General features: G+C 33.6%; 2 protein-coding genes across 2 annotated transcripts; one reads left to right on the forward strand and one right to left on the reverse strand.

Annotated features, from left to right (window-relative positions):
• On the reverse strand, positions 1-12,031 carry LOC132722272 (cyclic GMP-AMP synthase-like). The gene is made up of 8 exons (XM_060706745.1): positions 11,892-12,031; positions 5,421-5,555; positions 5,031-5,138; positions 4,488-4,593; positions 2,771-2,914; positions 2,092-2,177; positions 1,270-1,666; positions 1-884 (listed from the first exon to the last, which is right to left on the reverse strand). Exons 2-8 carry the CDS (start codon positions 5,472-5,474, stop codon positions 196-198), a joined length of 1,584 nt encoding a protein of 527 aa, XP_060562728.1. The 5' UTR covers positions 5,475-5,555; positions 11,892-12,031; the 3' UTR covers positions 1-195.
• Positions 11,940-24,298, forward strand: LOC132722274 (coiled-coil domain-containing protein 12-like). The gene is made up of 5 exons (XM_060706747.1): positions 11,940-12,097; positions 14,436-14,512; positions 21,204-21,265; positions 21,881-21,992; positions 23,386-24,298. The coding sequence occupies exons 1-5, from the start codon at positions 11,949-11,951 to the stop codon at positions 23,472-23,474; spliced, it is 489 nt and encodes a 162-aa protein (XP_060562730.1). The 5' UTR covers positions 11,940-11,948; the 3' UTR covers positions 23,475-24,298.
• The last annotated feature ends 178 nt before the right edge of the window (positions 24,299-24,476 follow it).

The following is a 24,476-nucleotide window of genomic DNA, read 5'->3' on the forward strand; positions in this document are numbered from 1 at the left end:
TAGGCAACCACTCAACCAATCTTTAATAATCACATACAAAAAACTGCATATATTGAAATAGATAACAGATTTAATAGCAAGACCAGACCAAATATTTCAAGAAACAAAAACTTTATAAATATTGACAAGTAAACTCATAACCATGTCCCCCCTAAAGTCTGGTTTTAATTGCTGTTTAAGCTTTGAACACTGTTATTACTGAAAGTAATTTCCGGAGGAAATATAACTTCTAAATTGCTGCACTATACGATGTGTATTTGCAGGTCTCTTGATAACGGAAAATATAACGTCTGCCATTGTGCGGTACGACAGCATAGCCTGATTCAGAGCGTCTCCTCGTTTACTTTGAAACAAATCGTATTTCAATTCTCTTGGGTGAGACTTTAGACTTGGAAACATTGAAGTGACGTATCTGTTTGCATGAAAGAAATGGGGAAGTCTTCTTTCTTCAAGGCAAACTCCCAGAAACTCCAGCATATATGTCAATGCATCATCGACACTGGACAGCTTCTCTTTATTTATAACTCGCAAGAACAGTATGCAGTAGAACGCTACATGTTTCAGGTGATACGAACGTAGAACCGTAACAACTTGTGGCGGGGGTTCATTTCTACCAATGGCATTGTGTTTACCGTTTCGGAAGTACAGCTTTAAGAATCTAAGGGCTGTGACAATATGGCACTGGTCTTGTTTTCCTTGAGCGACATCCATTACATGCTTTTCATAACCTGAACTACAAAGTCGCCAAAGAAATTCTCTTCCTTCGTAGCCTGTCGCGGATCTGTGATTTTCAGTAAACCATTTAAACACTGCATATTTCGGACATTTCATTGTGCGTCTTTTATTTGTTGGGTCAGGCACAGTGTCATCAGATATCAACAGCCCTGAAAATATAGAAGAAAAAAATGCCGAGATAATTTGCCATAGAAACACTTGATTTATACATATTTATCGAAAAATTTTATAACGGGGAAATCCCATGAGTGAAATTAAATAAAACACAAAACGAGAGTTGTCCAAAAAGTTCAGGTGTCTTCCTATCTACAAAAACCGTGAGTCCAAACTCTACTTCTAACTTGGGTTTCAAACATGTTTCCTCTTATGAAAACAGAAATAAATAGTTCCAGGATGCGGACTCAAGAGTGGTTAAATGGGCTTAAAGCTTTCTTCGCGACCGAGTTATATAAATAATATTTATTTAACAAACAGTGGAAAATATCACATTCGATAAAACATGCACTGAATTTAACAGTATACATTGAAAATTACCAGGCACTATATCCACGTCAATTACTTTCTGTGACGATTGTTCGGAAATTTCTAGAACTTTGAAGATTGTTGACAATGGATCTTCGCTTTCTGTAAACTGTATTCGAATATTGACTGATGGTGGGTTGGTACGAAGACTTATTCGAAACCCTAATGTATCTTCAGTCCGGCCGTGGTTGATCTTGTGTACCACTCGATCAGCAGCCATCGCGATAATTGACTTGAAAACTTTCTCTTGAAGCGCCATCGTGCTAATATACGGATCACCTTGCATTTCGCAGAAAACTCCTTTCCTATGTAATTTTTCGTGTGAAAAAGACAGCTCTTTCATGGTACTGTTGACAGACAGATAAGCGAGTTCAGGCAACACATTAGCACCCGATTGTACAGGCTCAACCTAATTATTTATATATAGTACATATTAAAGCAGTTTGCTTATATAATTTTGAAGAAAAAAATAGCTCAATTACATTATTCAAAACAGACACACATGTAATTGTGCATATATAAATAGTTACACATACATGTACCATTATAGAAAATAGCAAACCATTTTGCTTGTTTGTTATCATGATAGTGACTTTTAAACGTTTCTGGCACAAAAATAGAAATTATAATTTTTTTTCTCTGGAAAAACGAGTTACGAGAATGAAATCAGCGATGACGACATACTGTATATACATGTGTCGTGCATTTAGGTATGAAAATAATGTTATACATATTTAATGTCGCAAATCCAACTCACATTTACATTTAAACTAATTAAATGCAATTAGAATAAATTTTTATTTAATTACATGTATATACAATAAAAGTGATTACCTCATAATCGATATTTTCAAAATGGAATTGCAGAAGGACGTCAAATTCGTCAGCTGCGTGAACTTTAAGGCCCTCACGAGAACTTCCTATGAAAAAAGGTAAATGTATGCATGAAACTGATTAAATATAACGCAAACAAAAATAAACTTAACCCTTAATCTGTTGAATTGTAAAGGGACTACTTCAGTCTGTTAAATTGTAAAGGGACTACTTCAGTTTCCATCTATCCATTTATCATTTTTTGTTGATATCAACATGAAAGTTTGATATTGGTCTAGCACCAGTACGGAACCTCCAGACTTCCATTATGTACAGGCTATAATAAAAAGTTAATCATATCTGAATCTAGTATAATTCGTGTAAAAATTGACACTATTCCAAGTGTATTCGGATTCCTGTATGTTTGCATGCATATTGCTGTAGAATGTTTTTTTTTACCCTAACTAGACTGTTCTAAAGATATGACAGCCAAACATGTAACAAAACTCCATTCCATGTGATGTTTCGTTAAAATTGTAGTTAAAGAATTTGAAAAGAAAATTGTTTAATAGGAATAAAATTTGCTGTAAATATTTGAATTCTCGTCTCACTAACGTAAAAACAGTGATGTACATTGTATTGTTGTATGTACAAACATATAACTTTCCCTTTAAAGGAATGATATATACATGTATCTCACCTTGCTTAACATAATTTTCAATTACAAGACCTTCATATTTGGCTGCTTCACTTTTGATTTCAGGCATCAACAAATCTAAAACTTTGTTGACAGCTTTTGTCGCTTTATTCCACTCCGCTTCTTCAATATTAAGCTCGCTGTCACCTGAGGAAAAAAGATCAAAGATAACATGGCAAATGCCCATCAAAGGGGCACATACCTATACAAAAAAGTCAGGAAGTAAGGAAAAATATTGAACGTTCTTCAACACGACCACACTGAAATTGTGACAGGCCTGTCTTAAACTTGCCTGTGCATGGACCCCCCCCCCCCCCAGCACCGGCAAAACCAGACGTATGTGTTCAAATATGAATATGTAAACTTTAAACTTAAGTATGATGTGGTTGCATGTAGGCAGTCATGAATTCGTTTGTCATTTTATGAAATATTGTTCTGTAAATGTGTGAATGTGAAGAATGTAAGTGTGTCATACGTGATAAGGTGTGGCAAGGGTTACATGTAGGTATTTAATAGAACTTTAATATAATTAATCTACACAAAACCTGTTAATAATCAATTAATTCAAACAAGATGACACAATGTAAAAGTACAAAAGTACAAGTACTTAAAACTAACAAGAGGGCCATGATGGCCCTAGAGCGCTCACTTGACCAATACAGCTCAACCGAGCATTACTTAGACTTATTTACCAAATCTGATTACAACTGAGTCAAAATTGTTACCACTAGAGTGTGAACAAGGTTTTCCATATTTGGCTGTGTAACCTAGTTTTTGACCACCAGGTGACCCATATTCGACCTTGAACTAGAAATCATCAAAACAAACTTTCAGACCAATCTCAATGATATTTGGATCAAAACAGTAGCCACTAGAGTGTTAACAAGATTTTCTATTTTTAGCCCCTGTGACCTAGTTTTTCATCCGAAATGACCCATGTTAAAACTCATTCCAGCGATTAGCTAGACAAGCATCCTGACCAAATTTGATGATAATTGAGTCAAAATTGTGATCACTAAAGTGTTAACGTTTTCCATACTTGGGCTGTGTGACCTAGTTTTTGACCCCAGGTGACCCATATTTGAACTTGACCTAGAAATTATTAAAACAAACTTTCAGACTAATTTCAAGCAAATTTGGATCAAAACAGTAGCCACTAGAGTGTTAACAAGATTTTTCTATTTTTAGCTCCTGTGACCTAGTGTTTTCATCGAGATGGCCCATCTTCGAATTCATCCGAGCAATTACCTAGACAAGCATTCTGGCAAAGTTTGATGAATGTGACCACTAGAGTGTTAACGAACAAATATGGACAGACGACAAAGTGAGCTTAAAAGGTAAAATTATATTTAACAGCTTTAATCAATTGATCAGAATACTATGATCAAACTGTGAACGCTCGTTTATTTAAATAACCACTTTTGACACAAAAAAAATCTAAGTTAAAAAGGGACATAACCCCAAAATCTTAGCTTTCAGAATTATGCCCCTTGTCTAACAAATACATCTTGTAAATCCAAGTTTCATGTTGATAACTTTTAAAATGTCTGAATAATTGGCTCAATTAAAGTTGTGTGCGACGACATCGGCGAGAAGCAGTGATCATACAATGTAATAGCTGGACTTTTCCCTCGAAACAGACGAGCTAAAATATCTAGTATAAAAGCATTTAAATGTATACGTGTACTTGTATACTATAGTAAGCATTGTAACTACTTACTAGCATCGCATAATTGTTTTGCCAGTTTCATCTCTTGATTATTTATTTCCCTCGGTATCCGCCATTCGTTGAAATTCACCCCAATGTCGTCTACATTGAGGGAAGGCTGCGAGGTAGAATCAACATATTACATCTTTTATTTTAAAACAGTCTCGTCGATGTGCATGTTTGACATATAAAACACAGCATCTCAAATGTACATAGTCTATACGTATATAAGTTTTATCAATAACAATAATTCATATAATCAACTTTTTCCTACGCTAATTTACAACTGGGATTACCATTTTGGTATTAATTGCACAAAATGACCAACTTTACTGAACCGAAATAGGGAACGCAGCTTCATACTTTTATTCAAATGAGACATATTCAGTAAATTTTCTATAGATTTCAATAAAAATAGATTTAAAAAAAGATTGAAATATTTTAATCAAGGATGAGGATATTATATACTTAATTGTATGGTATAACATTCACTGCATCTTTTACATTATTACGCTGAAAATGAGTTACGAAATGTAGTGGTCACATGTGTCTTACCTGTTGAACATACTTTGCCAATTTATAAGTTCCATACCCTATCGCTGCAGCTCCAACTACGGCTCCAACTGCAGCCCCAACACCCAAAAATACATCTAACAAAGAATCCTGGTGTTATAACGAAAATATATATAAACTAATAGGTTCGTTTATATATATATAATAAAATCAACGTCATCCTATCACAGGCTGGTACGGCATAAGCTTAAGGGCCATTATGCATCGGAATTGCTTTCATTTTTTATTTCTCAAAAAAATGTCTTGTTACGGCTCATTTGTGTTTAACGTGACAATACTAAAATGTTTATTCCAAAAGGGGTATTAAAATCAACAATTTCTTTTTCTGTTTTATTATAAAAATATTCACACATAACTAAATATTTCTGGTACCTTCTTGTTGCCGTCGTCGCTGTTGTCATCCCCATCTTTCTTTTTGCGGTTCATAATTTTTACAACATGTAAACTCTACTGGTTACATCTCGCACAAGGTCCCACAAAACTCGTCTATGATTTTTCAGAGGTGGGCTACAGTTATGAAAATAAATACATAATTGTTTTGTTTGAAAGAATATACATATAATATACATATAATTAACGAATAGCAACAACAATAACAAGAACCGGTTGAACCGCGTGATGGCCCCGGCAAAAGTGGGGAAGAGTTAGGGGTTTTTTCACTGTATTTAAACCCCAAAGAATCTTCTACCCACAAAATTTCTTGGTTCATATTAATGTCCCGGACAAAATTTAAAAAGGGAAAAAAAAACAAAGGGGAAAACTTTTAAAAATAGGAAAGGGAAAAGTTCGGTTCATGTGAGCCTTTACTCAAGAAAATATATTTCTACAAAAAGTTTTGTTCATATTATTAAGTTTTTTGTTAAATCCGGAAAAATTAAATGTAAAAAAAGAAAAAAAGGCAAACACTCCAAAATTTTGGGCAAAAAGAAATTACAGTTTTGAAAAACTGCACATTACCAATGGATTATTACCCACAAAACCCCCCATCGCCCCCTTTTTTTTAAAAATTTTTTTGGAATCTTCTTATTTATTTTCTTTTTGCCTTAATGGGCGAAAAAAATTAAAATATGTCGGGTAAAACATGCTGTAATAAAAAATTGAACAAAAGAAATGGTTACTTTTTGGCCCGTCCACCGTCCGACATTCATAAACTATATAAAAGCTTGGCAACCCGACTAACTTGAATCGAGACCCAAAGGAAAAAATAATCATTTGTGTTTATTAAATTAAAATTATAGAAGTAAATTTCCCCTTTAGGAAATTGTTAAGTTAGTCATGGTTGTAATTGTTCCGCCGTTTTCATAAGTTGTCCAATGATTTTGGTAAAGGAAACAATGTTTTTCAGTTGTTTTACAAATTAATAATTCTTTTAAAAGAATTGTGAATTTTAATTTAAAGGTTTGTAAATTTTTTAACTTTTGTTTAAATAATTACAAAAATTGTTATATTGGCTATTTAATTGTAAAAATTATGTTATAATATGCTACAACTTAGAAATTGTAAATATTGTAATGTGGTTTTAATGATCTCATTTGTCATGTTATGTTTCGATTTAAAAAATTTCAGGGTTTTTTATATCCAAAAAAATATCCCCCCTATTTGGGAATTTAAATTTTTTTTATAAATAAAATAGAGAGTATTTTTGGATATCATCCTTTAAAAATTTGGGTTTTAATTTATGAATTAATTCATGTCGTATTTTTGTTTAAATAATTTAAAAGTAGTCAAAATGAACAAGTCTGTTAATTTGGGTTTATTTTGGGGAAAATAAACTACTTTTTTAATTTTTTTACTTTGAAAAATGTTTGGAAAACCCCCCCTTTGTTTTACATTCCCATTATTAAAAACCCCTAATAATCATTTAAAAATTTCCCCGGGGAAATTTTTTTGTTTTTAAAAAAGTCACCCAATATGGATTTTTGCTCAAAAAAGAAAAAACAATTTTTAAAAAGATATAACAATTCGTAAAAATGGCATAAACTTTAAATGTTTTCTATAGGGTTTATAAAGAGTGCCCAATTAATTTTTTGAAATACAGTTTGCATTTCATTTCCTGCAAAATTCTCCAGTTCGTTATTCATTGAATATGTTTGCATTGCGAAATTCTCCAGTTCGCTATTCACTGTACATATTGCGACCTTTCATTTTGATAATCAAACACCCTCATACCAATCGGAATGTTCGGCTATTGTGACTGACGATTAGGCTCGAGAAGTTGCACTTGCCCTTTCACAAAATCTGATTTCATTCCATAATGGGCGTCGCGCTTCGGCGCGGACGCAAATGGGGATATGAGGAGGAAGCATTTACATCGCTTGTTCGACGCCTATATCGAGTCCGGACTATGTCATTTGCTGTCCGATGACACCACCAATTTTACATCTTATATAACAGAAGCACACACTTTAGATTCTCTTTCTCTTTTCCTACATCCAAAATATATTTTCTTATTATCCTAGTGTACAACCTCTAGTATCAATTTATCGCGATCTTTTAATTTTTAACATTTACCAAATCTGACGGTGTAAGTCTTTATAACCGTAAATTGTGTGGCCGACATGTTACCCGAAGCCAACAATGATCAATATAAGTAATAGAAAGAGCACCGAAACACGAGGCTATCTGATTTGTACGAGGGGGCGTAGCCCCCGAGTATTAATCAGATTGCCGAGTGTTCCGGTGTTCTTTCTCTTTTGTATCATAGTCAAACATAAAAGCACGTTCCCTGTTGTCACAATATGAAACCCGGCAAAAAAGAACCAATGAACGAACATCTGAATATGACATTTCTGTCGCTTTTCCCTTTTCTCTGCCGTCACAATATGTAAACCCCAGCAAAAATGAGCCAAATCAAGGACATGCTCTGGAGTGCGGGTAACTAATACCCGCACTCCAGTTAACGCACTGTGCATGTATATGTATACGATTTAACCCCGACACATTTTCAACAGAAAGGTCTCCAAACTATGATACAAAATCGGTTTTGTTTCTCCCCTGTGCGTGAATCCATGACATATGATCGCGAAACCTGTATGCGACTTTGACTGTCGGCTGCAGATGTAAAGTTCTTTTTATACATGCCATTCTATAGCATATATATTACATTAAAATGTAACTCGTGATCACGTGTTATACCCATATACCATTGCCGATTTCTGACTAATTAAAAGCAGCTTGGCACGGCCGTGCATATGTTTTTGCATTACAGCATACGAGATATACAAACATAAAGCATATTATTAGTTATAAAAATTTCTGACAGGTTATAAAATATGGCCGTTGTTTGGAAATCTGTATAATAAACTTTGTAATGCTGCATGTTTGTAACGTAACTTTTCATTGGATAATCGAGACATTTAGTTGGTTATAAAGATTTTTTTGTATTCGTAACTTTATTTTTTTTGTAACTTTATTTTCTAATTTTTCATACATGTACAAGCATTATAAAGAATTGCGATAGGTATTAATATTGCAAACAACCGTTTATATACGACCAACATGATCGGAATATTTATTACGAATTAATAAAACATCAAGCATTTTTTAGAAAAAAAAAATAAGATAATTTCATAAATCGACGGCAGCCATGTATATAAAAGTACATTGTACATGTATCATAAACGTCACGATTATCCAATGAAAAGCGACGTAACAAACGTACAGTATTATAAACACATATACGCAAAATTGAGGATGTTCAATATATATTCTTAAAAGTTGGCATGATGTTAGAATATGAAAACATAACATTTCAAGCGGAAAAAAAAACTTAGAGGTCAACGATCGTGAATTTGATTTTTTAATTTCAGGGACAGATAACTTAAACATACAAACTCATTGTTGAAACTGGACTTACGGTCCTTTAAGTCCTAGGTTGATCGTGGATTATTCTTTGATAATTCCAGCCAAAGGGATTTTCAAAGGAAGGAAAATGGAAGCGAAACTCGGACATCTATTTGTATTAGCGTACATATATTTATATTGTTATAAACATCAAATAAGCACGTTTCTTAGATGTCCAGGTTAGAAAAAAAGGTTGTCACTGTTGTACAGCGTCCACTGGATATAGCCCCTAAAAACACCGAAAACGAAAGTAGAAAGCTTCACGCCGAGTACACCCCAGGTAATGAATACTTAGTATTCAATTTGCAGACTAAAGCAAATTTTGCTCTAATACCAGAAAATTGTTTAGTTTGGAAAAATCGATGAAGTTATGATGAAGTTATAAGTTAAAACATTTCCTTGTGTGTACTCGGTATGAAGCTTTCTACTTTCGTTTTCGGTGTTTTTAGGGGCTATATCCGGTGGACGCTGTACAACAGTGGTTGTACTCAATTCAAAGTGCGTTACGTCAAAAGTTAACCCTCAAAATATACAAGAATTGTATCGGGCCAACCGCACTGCGTTGCAATCAATTCATCGCCGTTCGCGTTGCAATCATTTTTGTTATTTATTTCAAAAACAGGCAATAACAATTTCCCAACAAGTTCCAAAATATGGTTGTTTTGTGAAAAAAATATGTGATGCCTTGTATAATGGGGTCGTTTTGCACACATTTGCACGTGTTTTAGCCAAAATTAGGCAACAATGGCGTCCCCTCGTCAAACTTTACAGAAGTGTATACACCCTGTTCGTCAAAGACAATAAGTTGAAAGAGTGCATATGTGGACTCCCGTCTCACTTAGTGTTTCCAGTAAAACATTAAAACAAAAAAATTCAGCCATAAACTAACCGACAACAGGAAATGACAATTTTTCCCCACCGCCTCTGCGACGAATACTCCGGCCCACCACCGCTTCGATGGTACCGCTTCTGCGAAAGCTATGGCCAATGTGATAAAGTTCTGTTGATTTTTCAACTTCAAGATTTGATTTCAAGATTTTCCAGGATTTTATGTTTGTTTGGGTTTTACGTCGCACCGAAACAGTGTAAGTCATATGGTGATGTTCCAGCTTTACTGGTGGAGGAAGACCTCAGGTGCCCTTCCGTGCATTATTTCAGGCACGAACGGGCACCTGAGTAGAACCACCGACGTTCCGTATTATTCATTTATCGACATGTAATATGCATTAGATAAGAACAAACACACTACAAAAGATAGTGAAATTCATCACCAATCATGTTCTTATCACAAAAAGTACACGTTTTCAAGTGTCGCTAGATACAGTACTAAGATCATTTGATGCAGACCTTTTTTAATTGGCAGACGATGAGTCATTGTTCTAAGTTTACATAAAAATTTTACTTTACTTAGATATACTAGTATCCTCTGAATCAAACCCACACCACTAAGGAGAGTATAGTATTATTATAACATTACACAACACTTAATTAAAAGACATTTCTACGGAAGCCTGTTCTATCAAAAAAGATAACTCCTACGTAGGTGATAAAAAAATATAATTAGATGTTCATAACTCCTACGTATGACTTTATAACTCCTTACGTAGAAGATAAAAAATGCCTTATTAGGAGTTTGTATCTCCTACGTAGGACTTTTTAAAGATGCATTCTATACATAAATTAAGCATTCATTACATATATTAAACGATGGTTATGTATTATGTCCGTTTATTTACATTGATTATACAAAAATAGTGTACTTTGTTTAAAGGACATAGTTCATTTTTAAACTTATGCATGCATAATGCTTTTCAAATCGCAATTTTCCGGAGCTGGGACAAACAACTCTCCCCCCCCCCCCACTCCCAAGGATGTAATCATTCAAAGCGACCGAAAATGGATAAATTTGCTCGTTTTGTTCAGCTAGTTCGTATGGAAAATGTTATCTTTAAAGCCTTTTATAATTCAGATATATTCATATTTTAGACACTGAAATGCTTCTTGTCGAGTAAAATTTTTGAAGTGCTGTGAAACAGTTTTCCGGAATACATCGCAAATGCTTACAGACACCTCAGCACAAGACACTTCACACTCCAGAAACATGAAACACTGTTTTGAAAGGTGAAGTGTCATCAAAATTAAAGATTTCAAATTTCAGTTGGGGTGGGTATGTATCTTGTTCCATGATTGCCGGTAGACCAGTCCGTAATGTTGAGATTTGCAGAGCATTCTGTTTGCTATAAAGTCCTAATTAGGCTCTTTTTTTATATCTCCTACGTAGGAGATATATAACGTCCCATGTAGGAGCTCAAAAGTCCTATGTAGGAGTTATAAACTCCAAATTAGATTTTTTAATCTCCTTCGTAGGGGTTACAAGGTCCTATGTGTAGGACTGAGAAAGTCCTACATAGGAGTTACAAACTCCTAATAAAGCTTTATCTCCTAAATAGGAAAGTCCTACGTAGAAGTTGTTTTAAGTCCTATTAGGTTTTTTATCTCCTACCATTGCCTACGTAGGAGTTATCAATTTTTAAAGAACATGTTAAACTGGCACCAGGACGCTTCCGTACATTTGACATTCCCTATACTGTACTAGCTAGACGATTTGGGTGAATTTCTAGTGTACATCATGTATACTACTGTTGGGAAAAGGCGTTATAAATGAAACAAATAAACAAACAAACAAAATCATCATGTATACTATATATCATCTCAACTTAAACTGGTTAAAGTTAATAATGTTTGACTCTTAAAACAGTCCGACAAATTATTTTAATAATTTCTCTAGCTTAATATGTCATATGTACAATACACCACGACAGAGCATCGTTTACTGCTGACTCAGTGACTGTAATTTTCGTTAAATTTCTTGCCACGATACAATGTATTCAAATAATTTTCAAGAATTGATCTGCACCATTATTCATTGATATATATGAATAGTAACCTGCATTGTTAACCCGTAAAAGTAAATGGCAATAATTTTAAAAAGTGACTTACCTTGGTCAAAGTACACAAAAAATATATGATCTACTTTTTTTACGGAATGTAAATTGCATGTACAACACCGTAATAATGGCGGCGGTAGGAACGTTGGAAGACGAAGCGTTGAAACGAAAGGAGAGATTGAAGAATCTACGCAATAAAACAAATAAAAATGAAAGTGATAATAGCGAATCTGATAAAGACAAGGAAAAATTACCAAAGTAAATCATTTGTCTTACATTGTATATTGTGATATCGTAATTAAAGCACGTGAATTTTCAATTAGTAACGATTCGTCCCAATAACTATTCGCCCCAGTATGAGCAGCAATGTTAGAGAATAATGACGTTCAAAAATTAACATTCAATAGAAAAAAGTTAATTGCATATTTGCCATGAAAACCACAAATGTTTGGAAAGGAAACCAGAAATTTACAGTGTAATAAATTAGGATTTTAATCGACTAGGCTGGTTGGACTAACAGATTGGAATATTCACTAGCAGGGTTCTCACTAGGACTTTAAAACATGGAGTCCATGGACTCCCAACCCTGAAAAAGTTGGAGTCCAAAGCGCATCGCAATTAATATGTTTACAGATTAGTCATTCAATGCTCACAATAGCATTGCTGATATTTTGAATCTTCAAGAGACTTCCAAAGTTTATAGTTATTCAAAAGAAACTCTGAACTACATAGTATAATTATTGTTTTGTTGTTAATATTTATTATGAAATTATTTCATTATAATGCATCAACACATGGAAATCGTCTTTTTTTTTCACTTTTATACCAAATCAAATTTTATTCTGGTTAAATAAGTCCACTCTAAGGACAAAAAGTTTGTATTTGTAAAAAAAAACTGTAAATTTATATAGGCAGCGTTTAGCGGGATGAATAGGAAAGTCGTGTACAGCTTCACACAGTGTGTAAGAGATTCATCCGATCGACAATTATTTTAGCAAATATCTTCAAAAGGGGGCAAATTGAAGATCGATATTTAAAGATTTAATGTTGATTAAATAATAAAGGAACAATTCATTCGCATGTTTGGCTTGGAAACCGAGAATTTTTGCGAAATTTTAGGGTTTCTGGCGAACGTGAAATCGCCGATGTTTGGATCAATTTTCGGATAGAATCTAAATATCAAAGAAAAGCGTATGTGTACCTGGCATTTCGGCACAATATCTAAAATTCTTAATACTCTTATAGAACGATTTTGAAAGAATGAAACTAAAGCAAAATTGTGCCTAGAAAATGCCGAAAATAATCGACAATCATTATTATGCAAACATATTCGACAATCATTCAAATTACACTCATTTGTAATTGAGAAAACAGTCTTTAAACTTGCGGCGTAAATAGTCGATAATTTTATCCTTTTGTCGGTAAAATTTGCTAATTTCCAATCAACTGTTGATCTATCACCTTGTGTTATATCTGAATTACATGTACTGTACAGCGCGTGTATACATTTAATTAGTCTGATCACTATAGCGTGATAATGATCGGAAGCGTTATCGCTGATTGGCTAATCGCTTCATGGGTCGATGTGCATAGGACCGCCTACCTATAGACTGACACGCGCTAACGCATTTGTGTATTTCTGGTTGTAAACAATTGGTAATGTTTATGCGTCCCCAGGCAAAATTAAGCGTACGTGGAATCCTTGCTCTGAAATATTTGCGTCCAGCTGTAAAAAACATGCGTACCGGGACGCCGAAATAAGCGTCCCCGAGAACCCTGACTAGCTCAAAAGATATTTCACTAGCATGATTCATTTGTTTAAAATAGTTGTCTATATTGCCTCTGAAAATACAGTAGCCTGGTCGGACTTGTTACTGTGAAAATTTGGTAGCCCGGGGAGAAATTTAGTAGTCAGGGGCTATCGGACTACTGCTAATTTCGAACACTGTTTACAAGTTTTGAGTCACAATTTGTGTACAAAAAGTAGATCTATCTAGATATAGTCCTATAAATATGACGTCGCTTTGAGATATTTTTGCTTCTGGGCAAAGCAACGTCATATCAAAATTGCTATAAAACCCATAGCACGTTCCGCCAGAAAATCAGGCGGAATGTAAAACAATTTACACAGTGTGTATTTACATTAATTACGACCTATTTATGAACAAAACTAAAAAATAAATACCTTTTAACAAAATATTTTAACTGTCACATCTGAAAAATCATGATCGAATCCTCTCATGTAATTAAATTCCTTATGAAAGACTACATTTCAGTTGTTTGACCAGTTCCGGTTTATTATTGCACATGCTTACTCAAATAAAGACGACATTGTTTTCGCTTTACTAAGAAACATGAAACGAGAAATTCATTGCTTTTTCGTATTCAAAAATTTTGAAGCTTATTAAACTTTTTGTATCCAAAAATTTTCGTAGCAAAGATAAAAGAAAAATGTTCAGGATAGGCAGTAAACCAGACAATTTTTTTTTGGGCCTAACAGGTAAATTATTTAACACAGGTTTATATGTAACCAGATTTTCATTTAATGTAAATTGTGTATGCAGCACAGGCTAATCATTGTTTTATTTCTTTACAGACCTGTATTTAGAAGTTACAAGCCAGTGAATGACAGTTTAAAAGACAGTTCTTTACCACAGACTAAACCAGCAGATGGTGACAATTTTTATATCTCTCCTGTCTCCAACACTTAACCTACAGTACCTGAACACTTAACCTACTGTACCTGAACACTTAACCTACAGTACCTGAACACTTAGTCTACTGTACCTGAACACTTGACCCACTGTACCTGAACACTTAACCCACTGTACCTGAAATTTTAACCTACTGTACCTGAACACTAAACCCTATGTATCTGAACACTTAACCCACTGTACCTGAACACTTAACCTACTGTACCTGAACACTTAACATACTGTACCTGAATTCTTAACCTACTGTCCCTGAACACTAAACCCCATGTATCTGAACACTTAACCTACTGTACCTGAACACTTAACCCACTGTACCTGAACACTTAACAGGGTTCCCTCTGGGTCAAAATTAGTTTGCGCCACAAAATTCGCCAATCAGTAAAAGTTGGAGCCAATGGCTCCAAAGTTGGAGCCAATAATTCTGCAAGGGAGATATGCCTATCTTTGCTAAGATATGCTAGCAGTTATATATCATTATGATTACAAACACATATTTATAATATTTCATTTTATTACAGCTGCACATGTTTATTATCTAAAATATAGACATACTATTATGTGGTTTTCAAATTCCATTTAAATATATACACATGACAGCATAAATGTAATCAAGAACATCATGTTAAGTTAGTCATCCTGTTTTCCACCATTTTGCCAGTATAGCAGTTCTTCTCACAGACTGGACTGAGCCAAGATCTTTCCCAGCTTCTACCCGACAATCTGGTGATCTACAGATACAAAATAAAAAAAACAAAAACATTACTATAAATTGACTTCATCTAAAAATCAATGAGAACAAAATATGAAATGATACTAAGTATTTTTAACAATGAAAAATATTGTTTATTTTAATAGGGTTTGCATATGAATAGACACTTCAGCCCTTTACAATCAGATATGAAAATATTAACATTGCAGTAACAGTGGCTTTAGATCAATCATTAGTGAAATTATTCTTTTAATTGTCATCCGATTTAATATTCAAACTGTAATTATTTGAGTCAACTTACCTAAAGTTCAATGTTTGTCAACATCACGGACGATCTTTCGCTTCTCTGTCAGCTACTAACACCTGTTGACCACACATGTAATTATCAGTGCTCCAAGTCGTAAATTGTTCCAATTAACAAATTGCCACTCTCATCTTCACATGTTCCCAAAGTGTCACACAATTGATGACATAATTGATTATACGGTACTGATAAACAAACTAATAGCGCGTGACCTTTCACATTTGGGCCGCTTATGTAATAGACGCCGCCGCTTAAGACATTTAAGTGTACTAGTTGTCGGATGCTTTTATCTTACGTTGGCGCCAGTTAAATTCGCCAATTAAAGATTTTATGCGCCAGAATTAATATTTTGTCGCATTTGGCGCCATTGGCGAGCGACAGCGGGAACCCTGACTTAACCTACTGTACCTGAACACTTATCCTACTGTACCTGAATTCTTAACCTACTGTACCTGAACACTTATACCTGAACACTTGACCCACTGTACCTGAACACTTAACCCACTGTTCCTGAACACTTAACCCACTGTACCTGAACACTTAAACTACTGTACCTAAACACTTTACCGACTGTACCTGAACACTTAACACACTGTATCTGAACACTTAACCCACTGTACCTGAACACTTAACCCATTGTACCTGAAATCTTAACCCACTGTACACGAACACTTAATTTACTGTACCTGAACACTTAACCCACTGTTCCAGAAATTTTAACCTACTTTACCTGAACACTTAACCCTCTGTAACTGAAATCTTAACCCACTGTACCTGAACACTTATCCCACTGTACCTGAAATTTTAACCTACTGTACCTGAACACTTAACCCACTGTACCAGAACACTTAACCCACTGTACCTGAACACTTAGTCTACTGTACCTGAACACTTGGCCCACTGTTCCTTAACACTTAACCCACTGTACCTGAACACTTAACCCACTGTACCTGAACACTTAACCTACTGTACCTGAACACTTAACCCACTGTACCTGAAAAATTTACCGACTGTACCTGAACACTTAACACACTGTACCTGAACACTTAATCCACTGTACCTTAATACTTAACCTACTGTTCCTGAACATTTAACCTACTACACCTGAACACTTAACATACTGCACCTGAACACTTAACCCACTATACCTGAACACTTAACCCACTGTACCTGAAATTTTAACCTACTGTACCTGAACACTTAACCCACTGTACCAGAACACTTAACCCACTGTACCTGAACTCTTAACCTTCTGTACCTGAACACTTAACTCACTGAACACTTAACCCACTGTACCTGAACACTTACCTGTACCTGAACACTAACCCACTGTACCTGAACACTTAACCTACTGTAGTGTATCTGAATTCTTAACCCACTGTACCTGAACACTTTACCTACTGTACTTGAACACTTAACCCACTGTACCTGAACACTTAAGCTACTGAAACTGAACACTTAATTTACTGTACCTGAACACTTAATCTACTGTACCTGATTCTTAACCTACTGTACCTGAATACTTAACCTACTGTAGCTGAACACTTAACCTACTGTACCTGAACACTTGACCTACTGTACCTTAACACTTAACTTATTGTACCTGAACACTTAGTCTACTGTACCTGAAGTTGTTTAGCCTTTGCCACATATAGGCTCAGTACTGTTTTTATTTTGATATTGAAATACCTTAAAGTTTTACTTGTCTGTTCCAAGTTTAGAGCTGGGCAAGTCTGTTACAAACATTCAGCAGGTTAAAGGCAGAGATAACTGTTTTGATGTAATAAAAACATCCATGCTTCAGTACAACTGTAGTTCTCCAATTAGTTTGCCCAAATTCATTCATAAGAGTAAAATTATGTTGCCTGAATAATTACTTGTCTTTTTATGCCACCGCATATATAGATTATATAGTGAATTTCAAAAATCTTCTTGTGAAAAACCACTAGTCCAATTTCAACCAAACTTGGCAGGATTGATCCTTGGGTAAAGGGCTTCCAAAGTTGTTCAAAGAATTTCATTCCATGCAGAAATCTGGTTGCCATGGCAACCAAAAGGAATTATAAGAATAAATTTAAAAAATCTTCTTGTAAAGACCCAAAAGGCCTAGAGCTTAGATATTTTGCATAAGGTCTGGTAGACGCCTACCAAGATTGTTCAAATTATAGCCCTGGAGTCAAAATTGGCCCCGCCCCGGGGGTCATTGATTTTCACTATATGTACATATAGTAAAAACTTAAAATACCTTCTTGTAAAGACCCAAAAGGCCTAGAGCTTAGATATTTTGCATAAGGCATTGTCTGGTAGACATCTACCCAGATTGTTCAAATTATAGCCCTGGGGTCAAAATCGGCCCCGCCCCGGGGGTCATTTGTTTTCCTTTTATGTATATAATAAAAACTTATTGTAAAATCTTTAAAAAAAATTCTCTAGCAATTGACAAATGCTAGAGTCTAGATATTTTGCATGAAACATTGTGAAGTAAACCTCTAGCAAGATTGTTCAAATTATAGCCCATTATAGTATAAAATCAAAAAATCTTATTGTCTGAAGGTACAAGGCTTAGAGCTTTAATATTTGATAAATAATATCATCTATAGGTATTCTACCAAAGTTGTTCAAATTTTGCCTCTAGTGTCAAAATTAGCCCAGCCCCAGGGGCCATAGGTTTTGCCTAATATGTATACAGTAAAAACATGAAAAAATCATCTTCTATAAATTTACAAAGGCTAGAGTTAAGATATTTTGCATGAAACATTGTGTAGTGAACCTCTAGCAAGATTGTCCAAATTATAGCCCTGGGGTCAAAATTGGCCCACCCCAAGGGGTCATTGATTTTCACTATGTACATATAGTAAAAAATTAAAAAATCTTTTTGTCTGAAGGTACAAGGCTTAGAGTTTTGATATTTGGTATATAATATTATCTATGGGTCCTCTACTTAAGTTGTTTTAATTATGCCCCTAGTGTTAAAATTGCCCTGCCCCAGAGGCAATAGTTTTCCTTATATGTATAAAGTAAAAACTTGAAAAATCTTCTTCTCTGAATTGACAAAGACTAGAGGGTAAATATATGGCATGAGATTTTGATGATGCGACCTACTTTCTTGTCCTTTGATGTACAGCTATGAAATTTGAACCATGTGCACAGATTAAGATGTAAAGTGAACTTTGATATCTGCTGACCTAGATTTTGAGTGTCTTACTGTGTTGTCCTTTGATGTAGTCATGAAATTTAGGCTGTGTGAAATATGACCTTCACCACCAAATTCACTAGACTCAAGTGCATTGATATATTCCTACTCTGATCTTTTATTGGATTAACAATAGATTTAACCACTAATCTGATAATAAGAATTAGATAGGTCAGGGATCTATACATTATGACAATCTTCAATAGAATAAAAAATCAAAGCACAGAAGGGGCTGAATTTGTTTGGGTCTCAGAATGTAATAAAGGTACAGGTTGTGAGATTATATGTATACTCAGTAGTGCCACCAATGCTTTCCAGCGTTTTAATTGTAGTAAATTGGCTATAAGACTAATTGCAACACTGATATTCAATCCAATGTTTATTTGACTTAAACAATTTGAAAAAAAAATGAGTTGCCTTTACTGGGATTTGAACTCCAGACCTCTCGCTTCCTAAGCGAGCGCGAAAACCCTTCAGCCACGGTGAATTTATATGTAACCGGCCTGAAGAAAACCATATAATTCTAACTTAGGGCTTGTAACGACTTTAACTGTTGTTTAACACAGCTGTAAATAATCCTGGAGCTTACTATAAGCATGTATATTATGTATATTTATAAAGAATCAAAGGGCTGCAAGTTCTGTGGTATTTTCTGATCTTTGCAATCTAAATCGTACTGTATATCTGTATGTATTTTCCTGTATAAATTTATTTTTATGTATTATAATTCATTTTGCAAGGCACCAAAGTTTGATACATACAGAATTCTGCATAACTATAGTTGCATCAAAATATCATTTATGTTCATTTTTTACGACAGCTACACTTTATCCTTGCATATCATGGCTACTTCCTTAACAAAGACACTTAAAAAAGAATTTTAAAAAAAAGTTTCCTCGACTGGGATTTGAACTCCAGACCTCTCACTCACTAAGCGAGCGCGTTACCCCTGCACCACGGAGAAGTTATACAAACAATGTCTGAATAACATCAAGTAATCCTTATTAATTTAGAGGTATTTTGTTCAGGATAAACCTGTTGTTTAAAATTGAAGTAAATAATTTAGCGAAAATCTTCTCGCCCAAACAGTCCGACGTGTAGAATCTATATATTCCACTACTCGGTTTGGGTAGTATTCGGTAATCGACATCGCTAAAAATAGTATTTTCATTGATAAAATCATATTCATCCGCGTAATTTGTGATTGTGCATTTATTGACAATTCTATAAGCCAACGCTATTTTCAAACTTTGAATGCGTTGTAATTTGTTGGATACTTGTAACAAAATAAAAATATTTCTTTCTTTTAAATTGCTAGTTTTAAGCTGTTCTGAGAACTACTTGTTGTTAGGTTTGTCGTAAACTTCTGTGTCAGAGATTGAATGTCCGCTTTGTATTTACTTATTTTCGATCAGAAAATACAATAAAACAATATTAGAAATCTTCGACCATTCGGGAATTATTTTGCTTGAAAATTAATGTGCCTGTCTTTGACCATCTTTATGCAGTGATCTCCCCTGAATTTTTCGGCGTTAGTGTACATATAAAGGGAAGTCACCGCTTCAAAAAAGTGGACTACTTTCGGCATTTGCAATTAACAACATTAGACTCTGAAATTTCGCTACCATTATTTGTTTGGTCTGACGACCCAAACAAATAAAAATTGTTCCTACACTACTATTTAGTGTTGTATTAATGCGGTGGCATAGCATTTTTCTCAAATGCAATCTTGTTGTTAAAGCTGCATGCATGCCTCCAGATGAGCCAAAATATATCAAGAAAATCAAACTTGAGAAAAATGTACTAAGATTTTTAGAAAAGCAAAAAAAAAATATCAAGATTAAGTATCAATATTAAAAATACATGTTATATGTGATTAATGACTGATTTTGCAGTATTTGTCATTTTAATATTATTTATACTGCGTAAATAATGCAGTAATGGCTATTTTTGCATAAATTGACCTCTATTTGGTAAAGAACATGGATTGTAAGTGCTGTTTGCAATGTGTAAATTACTTTATTTGTTCACTTCACAATATTTTACTTTTAAATAAAACATTTTCAAAATTTTCATGAAAATAGGCAAATCTTGAGGCATGCTGTTTAAAGTAATGTTATGATACATTATGTATGAGGAGTAATAGAATGTAGCTTTAGAGTAAACTTGTGTTTCCTTTATAAACAAACTATATGTATATTGTCAAAGTTCAGTAACAACAGCTTACTTGCCTATAAACATTCAATGATTGTCTGGTTTTTGGTAGGGTAAAGTACCAAAAATGAAAAATGTGTTATCCACCTTTTGTAAAATGATATATTAATAATTATGAACATACAAATTCAGAAAGAATTTTATTTATGAGAAATATTGAAGTTATAATAATTTATGTCATGAGAAAACAATGCTGACAGAATATTAAAGTTACTTATATCATTTAACAGTGACAGAGAAGATACAGGGACATATAGAAGCTACTAAAACTGACACTGTTATAGAAGAAGTGGTATGTTGACTTAAAGTGTTATTTTGTAACAACTGTTTGACCTTTTTAGGATGAACTTTTTTCATAAAAGAGAGAAAAAAAGTTTTTGGTCAGAGGAGAACAAAGTAGCTTTAAACCCTTTCCCTGCTTGAAACATTAGTAGTCAGCCTTTGCCACCAGTATAGGGCATCGTCAGCCAGCTTCTCCACTTTTGGAATGGTCCTGCTTGGTCAGTCTCCATGTATAGGTTAGCCTGGCTCTATACTGGTGGCAAAGGCTACAATTGTAGTTATTGTTAATTTCCAGCTAGGTAAATAATATTGGCTTTGTGTTCAAGCGAAAAATACTTTGCACTTATTTTGTTCACATTCAGGAAATGAATGATGAAATATTATGTTCAAATTATTTATTGATCATCAAATTGTGATTTTCTTTTTCACGAAGTGAACAAAAGTGTTAGGAAAGGATATTCTAATTTCATTTTTAAGTATGATTGGAAGTTCATTCACATGGGATTATAAATATCTCTCATTTGATGTAGTATACAAAGAATAACATAAGGTCAGCAGAAAATTCTTATTTCTTTAATTGTTTTAAGGTAATTGGTCAACATGATTATTATTTTCCTCTGTATAGGATTTAGTAAACCTTGCACCTAGAAAGCCAGACTGGGACCTCAAACGAGATGTTGCAAAGAAATTAGAAAAATTGGAGAGAAGAACTCAAAGAGCTATTGCTGAATTAATACGTAAGTTATTAATGTTGTTTGCCTGTCTGAAGATGTGTCCTAGCTTACATTGATTTGTCTGAATTTCTTGATTTGTCTCGTTTTGATATATTATGGCATGGCGCTGCTAGTAACTTATTCATTCAGCACAATAACTTGAAAATTTCACTTTCATTCATATCTAAATTGCAAGTATTATGTAGTATAGGACAACTTGTTAACTTTCGTTTAGACTACAACACACTAGTTTGTGATAAGGTTATCTACCTTTAAAAGGCAAATGGAATATAAATTTAAAGGTTCCCACACAATAAAACAAATACAAAATAACAAAATGCTGGTAAGGTTCAATTTTAAGTTACCATATACTATTATGTGGTAAGAGTTATGTTTCCTTTAATGGTAAATTATGTATGAAATTCAAGAGTTTCTGGTTTGTAACTTTTAAAACACAAATTTATAGAATCACTGTTGATAGCAAATAGATATTACTAGAAAACAGAATGATTTCAATTACAATCCTTATATTTTTTATCTCCATGCTAGTGACAATTTGTAGTAACAAATAAAAACATACTAGACAGTTATTGTTTAAATTGTATTAGACCTTGACCTTTGCCTTTCTATTGTTTATCTTAACCGTAATTCTCTCCGTGCCAGGCATATAAGGCTTATGCTATTGTTTAATACATGTAGAAATATTTGTTTTGGAAAAATTTCGCTGCAAGTTGAGAAAATATCAAAACAGTAAAACATGACTAAAAGTTAACATGAATGAATGTTTTTGAACAATTTGTCGGAATTTTTGATTAAAAATTAATCAAATTAATAATTAATCCTCATACATATATTTGGAACTGGACTGTGGAACTTATAGTTTATGCAAATTTTCATCCAGTGGTTTAGATTTTCTTAAATAGAGTCATAACTTTAACATAAAATGTCTTCGTGAAATAATATACTTTTTCTGTCAAGAAAATGTGTGTATCTGTAGAAAATAGAAATAAAATTCTTGCATGTGCTTTTACCAGGCCAGGCGACAGATAAAAGAAATTTCCATTTCCTGTACATGCTTTACTATTGATATGGGCTATGACTTCATCAAAGTGTTGTGGGCTTTTTCACACCAAACAAAGAATAGTCTGAAAAAACTCACATGCATGTCTTTAGTATGCACATAATGAAGAAAGAACTCAGCTGTCAGCATCCTTCATCATATCATATATCCACATGTATAATTTTTGCATCATAATACAAGTGGGATCTTTTAAAGGATAAAATTACCAATTGTGGCAAAATTGTTAAAGTAAAGCTTTATTTATTTATAAGAAAAATATGTAGTGTGATAATTATTATATAAAGAATGTACAGAGAATTTGTTAAAATAATTGTGACAATTTATTTCTTTTATCAGGAGAAAGATTAAAGAAAAGTGGTGAAGATCTCGCACAAGTAGTGAGTGCAGCAACAGCCAATGATGATGTTGATGATGATGATGATTGATTTATGATGATGATTAATGTTTATGATGATGATGTCAGATGACGATGATGAGTATTGATGATGATGATGATGATGGAAGCAATACTTGGCTATTAAACCTATTGATGCCAATTCAGACTAAATTCTAAAGTCTTAAAATCAAAAGACAGCGGCAATATTGATCATTGATAATCAATGATTTAAACACAATTGTTATCTGCATAGCCTGATAAAAGAGGACATTTGAAGTTTATATGAGTAATGACGGGATGATGATCGAAGAAAATGTTATAATATATGATATTTATTAAATGAAATGATACAGTGATTTTAAAAACAAATGGGTGATACATAGACACTGACTTTTTTCACCCTTCCATTAAAAAAATTTGTGAAACAGTCTGAGTCATGATACTGTGGCATGGCAATGTTTTCATTCAGAATTATAGTAGTCTCAGTGGTGTTTGATTTTGATTTTTGAATCACGTACCTGTCAATACTATGGTTTAAAATAACTATAGATTTATAAGGTAATGTCATGAGAGTTACCATATAGCACAATGTTGATTGTTCTACAGTGCTTGAAGTTCTTTAAAGAGTAGCAGCTAACAATTAAATATTTTTATTTGACTTGAAATTCAGCCATGAAAAAATTAAATGATTCAAGTTTTCTGACAGTATCTATTACTATCTAAACAGCTTTTTTATGAAAATAATGTTTTCCACATTGTATTTAACTACATGTTTATTGTATTTAACTCTTATGTTTAATTGTTTCTCAATAAATATGTGCTACTAAATGTTGAGATGGTGAAGATTTAACTTAATAAATTATATATAATTTATTTTATTGTCGATTTTGTTTACTATAATATATATTATTTATTTGTTTACTTTGAATAACCTATCAATAATTTATTTGTTATAAGCAACAAAATTAAATTCGCCTCTTAAATTGCCAAAATAAAGTTTCAGGTAAGCTCAACTTTTGGGCTAGATACACAGCTTTGTTGAGTGGCAGAA

The sequence above is a fragment of the Ruditapes philippinarum genome, unplaced genomic scaffold, assembly GCF_026571515.1.
Source record: "Ruditapes philippinarum isolate M1 unplaced genomic scaffold, ASM2657151v2 ctg2186_1_1_1_1, whole genome shotgun sequence".
Taxonomy (NCBI): domain Eukaryota; kingdom Metazoa; phylum Mollusca; class Bivalvia; order Venerida; family Veneridae; genus Ruditapes; species Ruditapes philippinarum.

Bases quoted from the DNA above. Each gene is read 5' to 3' on its own strand.
- LOC132722272 (XM_060706745.1), bottom strand. From the start codon at position 5,474: ATGAACCGCAAAAAGAAAGATGGGGATGACAACAGCGACGACGGCAAC. The intron at 4,594-5,030 runs GTAAGACACATG...TCTACCTCGCAG, and splicing joins TGGCAAAGTATGTTCAACAG to CCTTCCCTCAATGTAGACGA. The intron at 1,667-2,091 runs GTAATCACTTTT...ATAAATAATTAG, and splicing joins TTGAAAATATCGATTATGAG to GTTGAGCCTGTACAATCGGG.
- LOC132722274 (XM_060706747.1), top strand. From the start codon at position 11,949: ATGTACAACACCGTAATAATGGCGGCGGTAGGAACGTTGGAAGACGAA. The intron at 12,098-14,435 runs GTAAATCATTTG...ATTTCTTTACAG, and splicing joins GACAAGGAAAAATTACCAAA to ACCTGTATTTAGAAGTTACA. The intron at 21,993-23,385 runs GTAAGTTATTAA...TTCTTTTATCAG, and splicing joins AGCTATTGCTGAATTAATAC to GAGAAAGATTAAAGAAAAGT.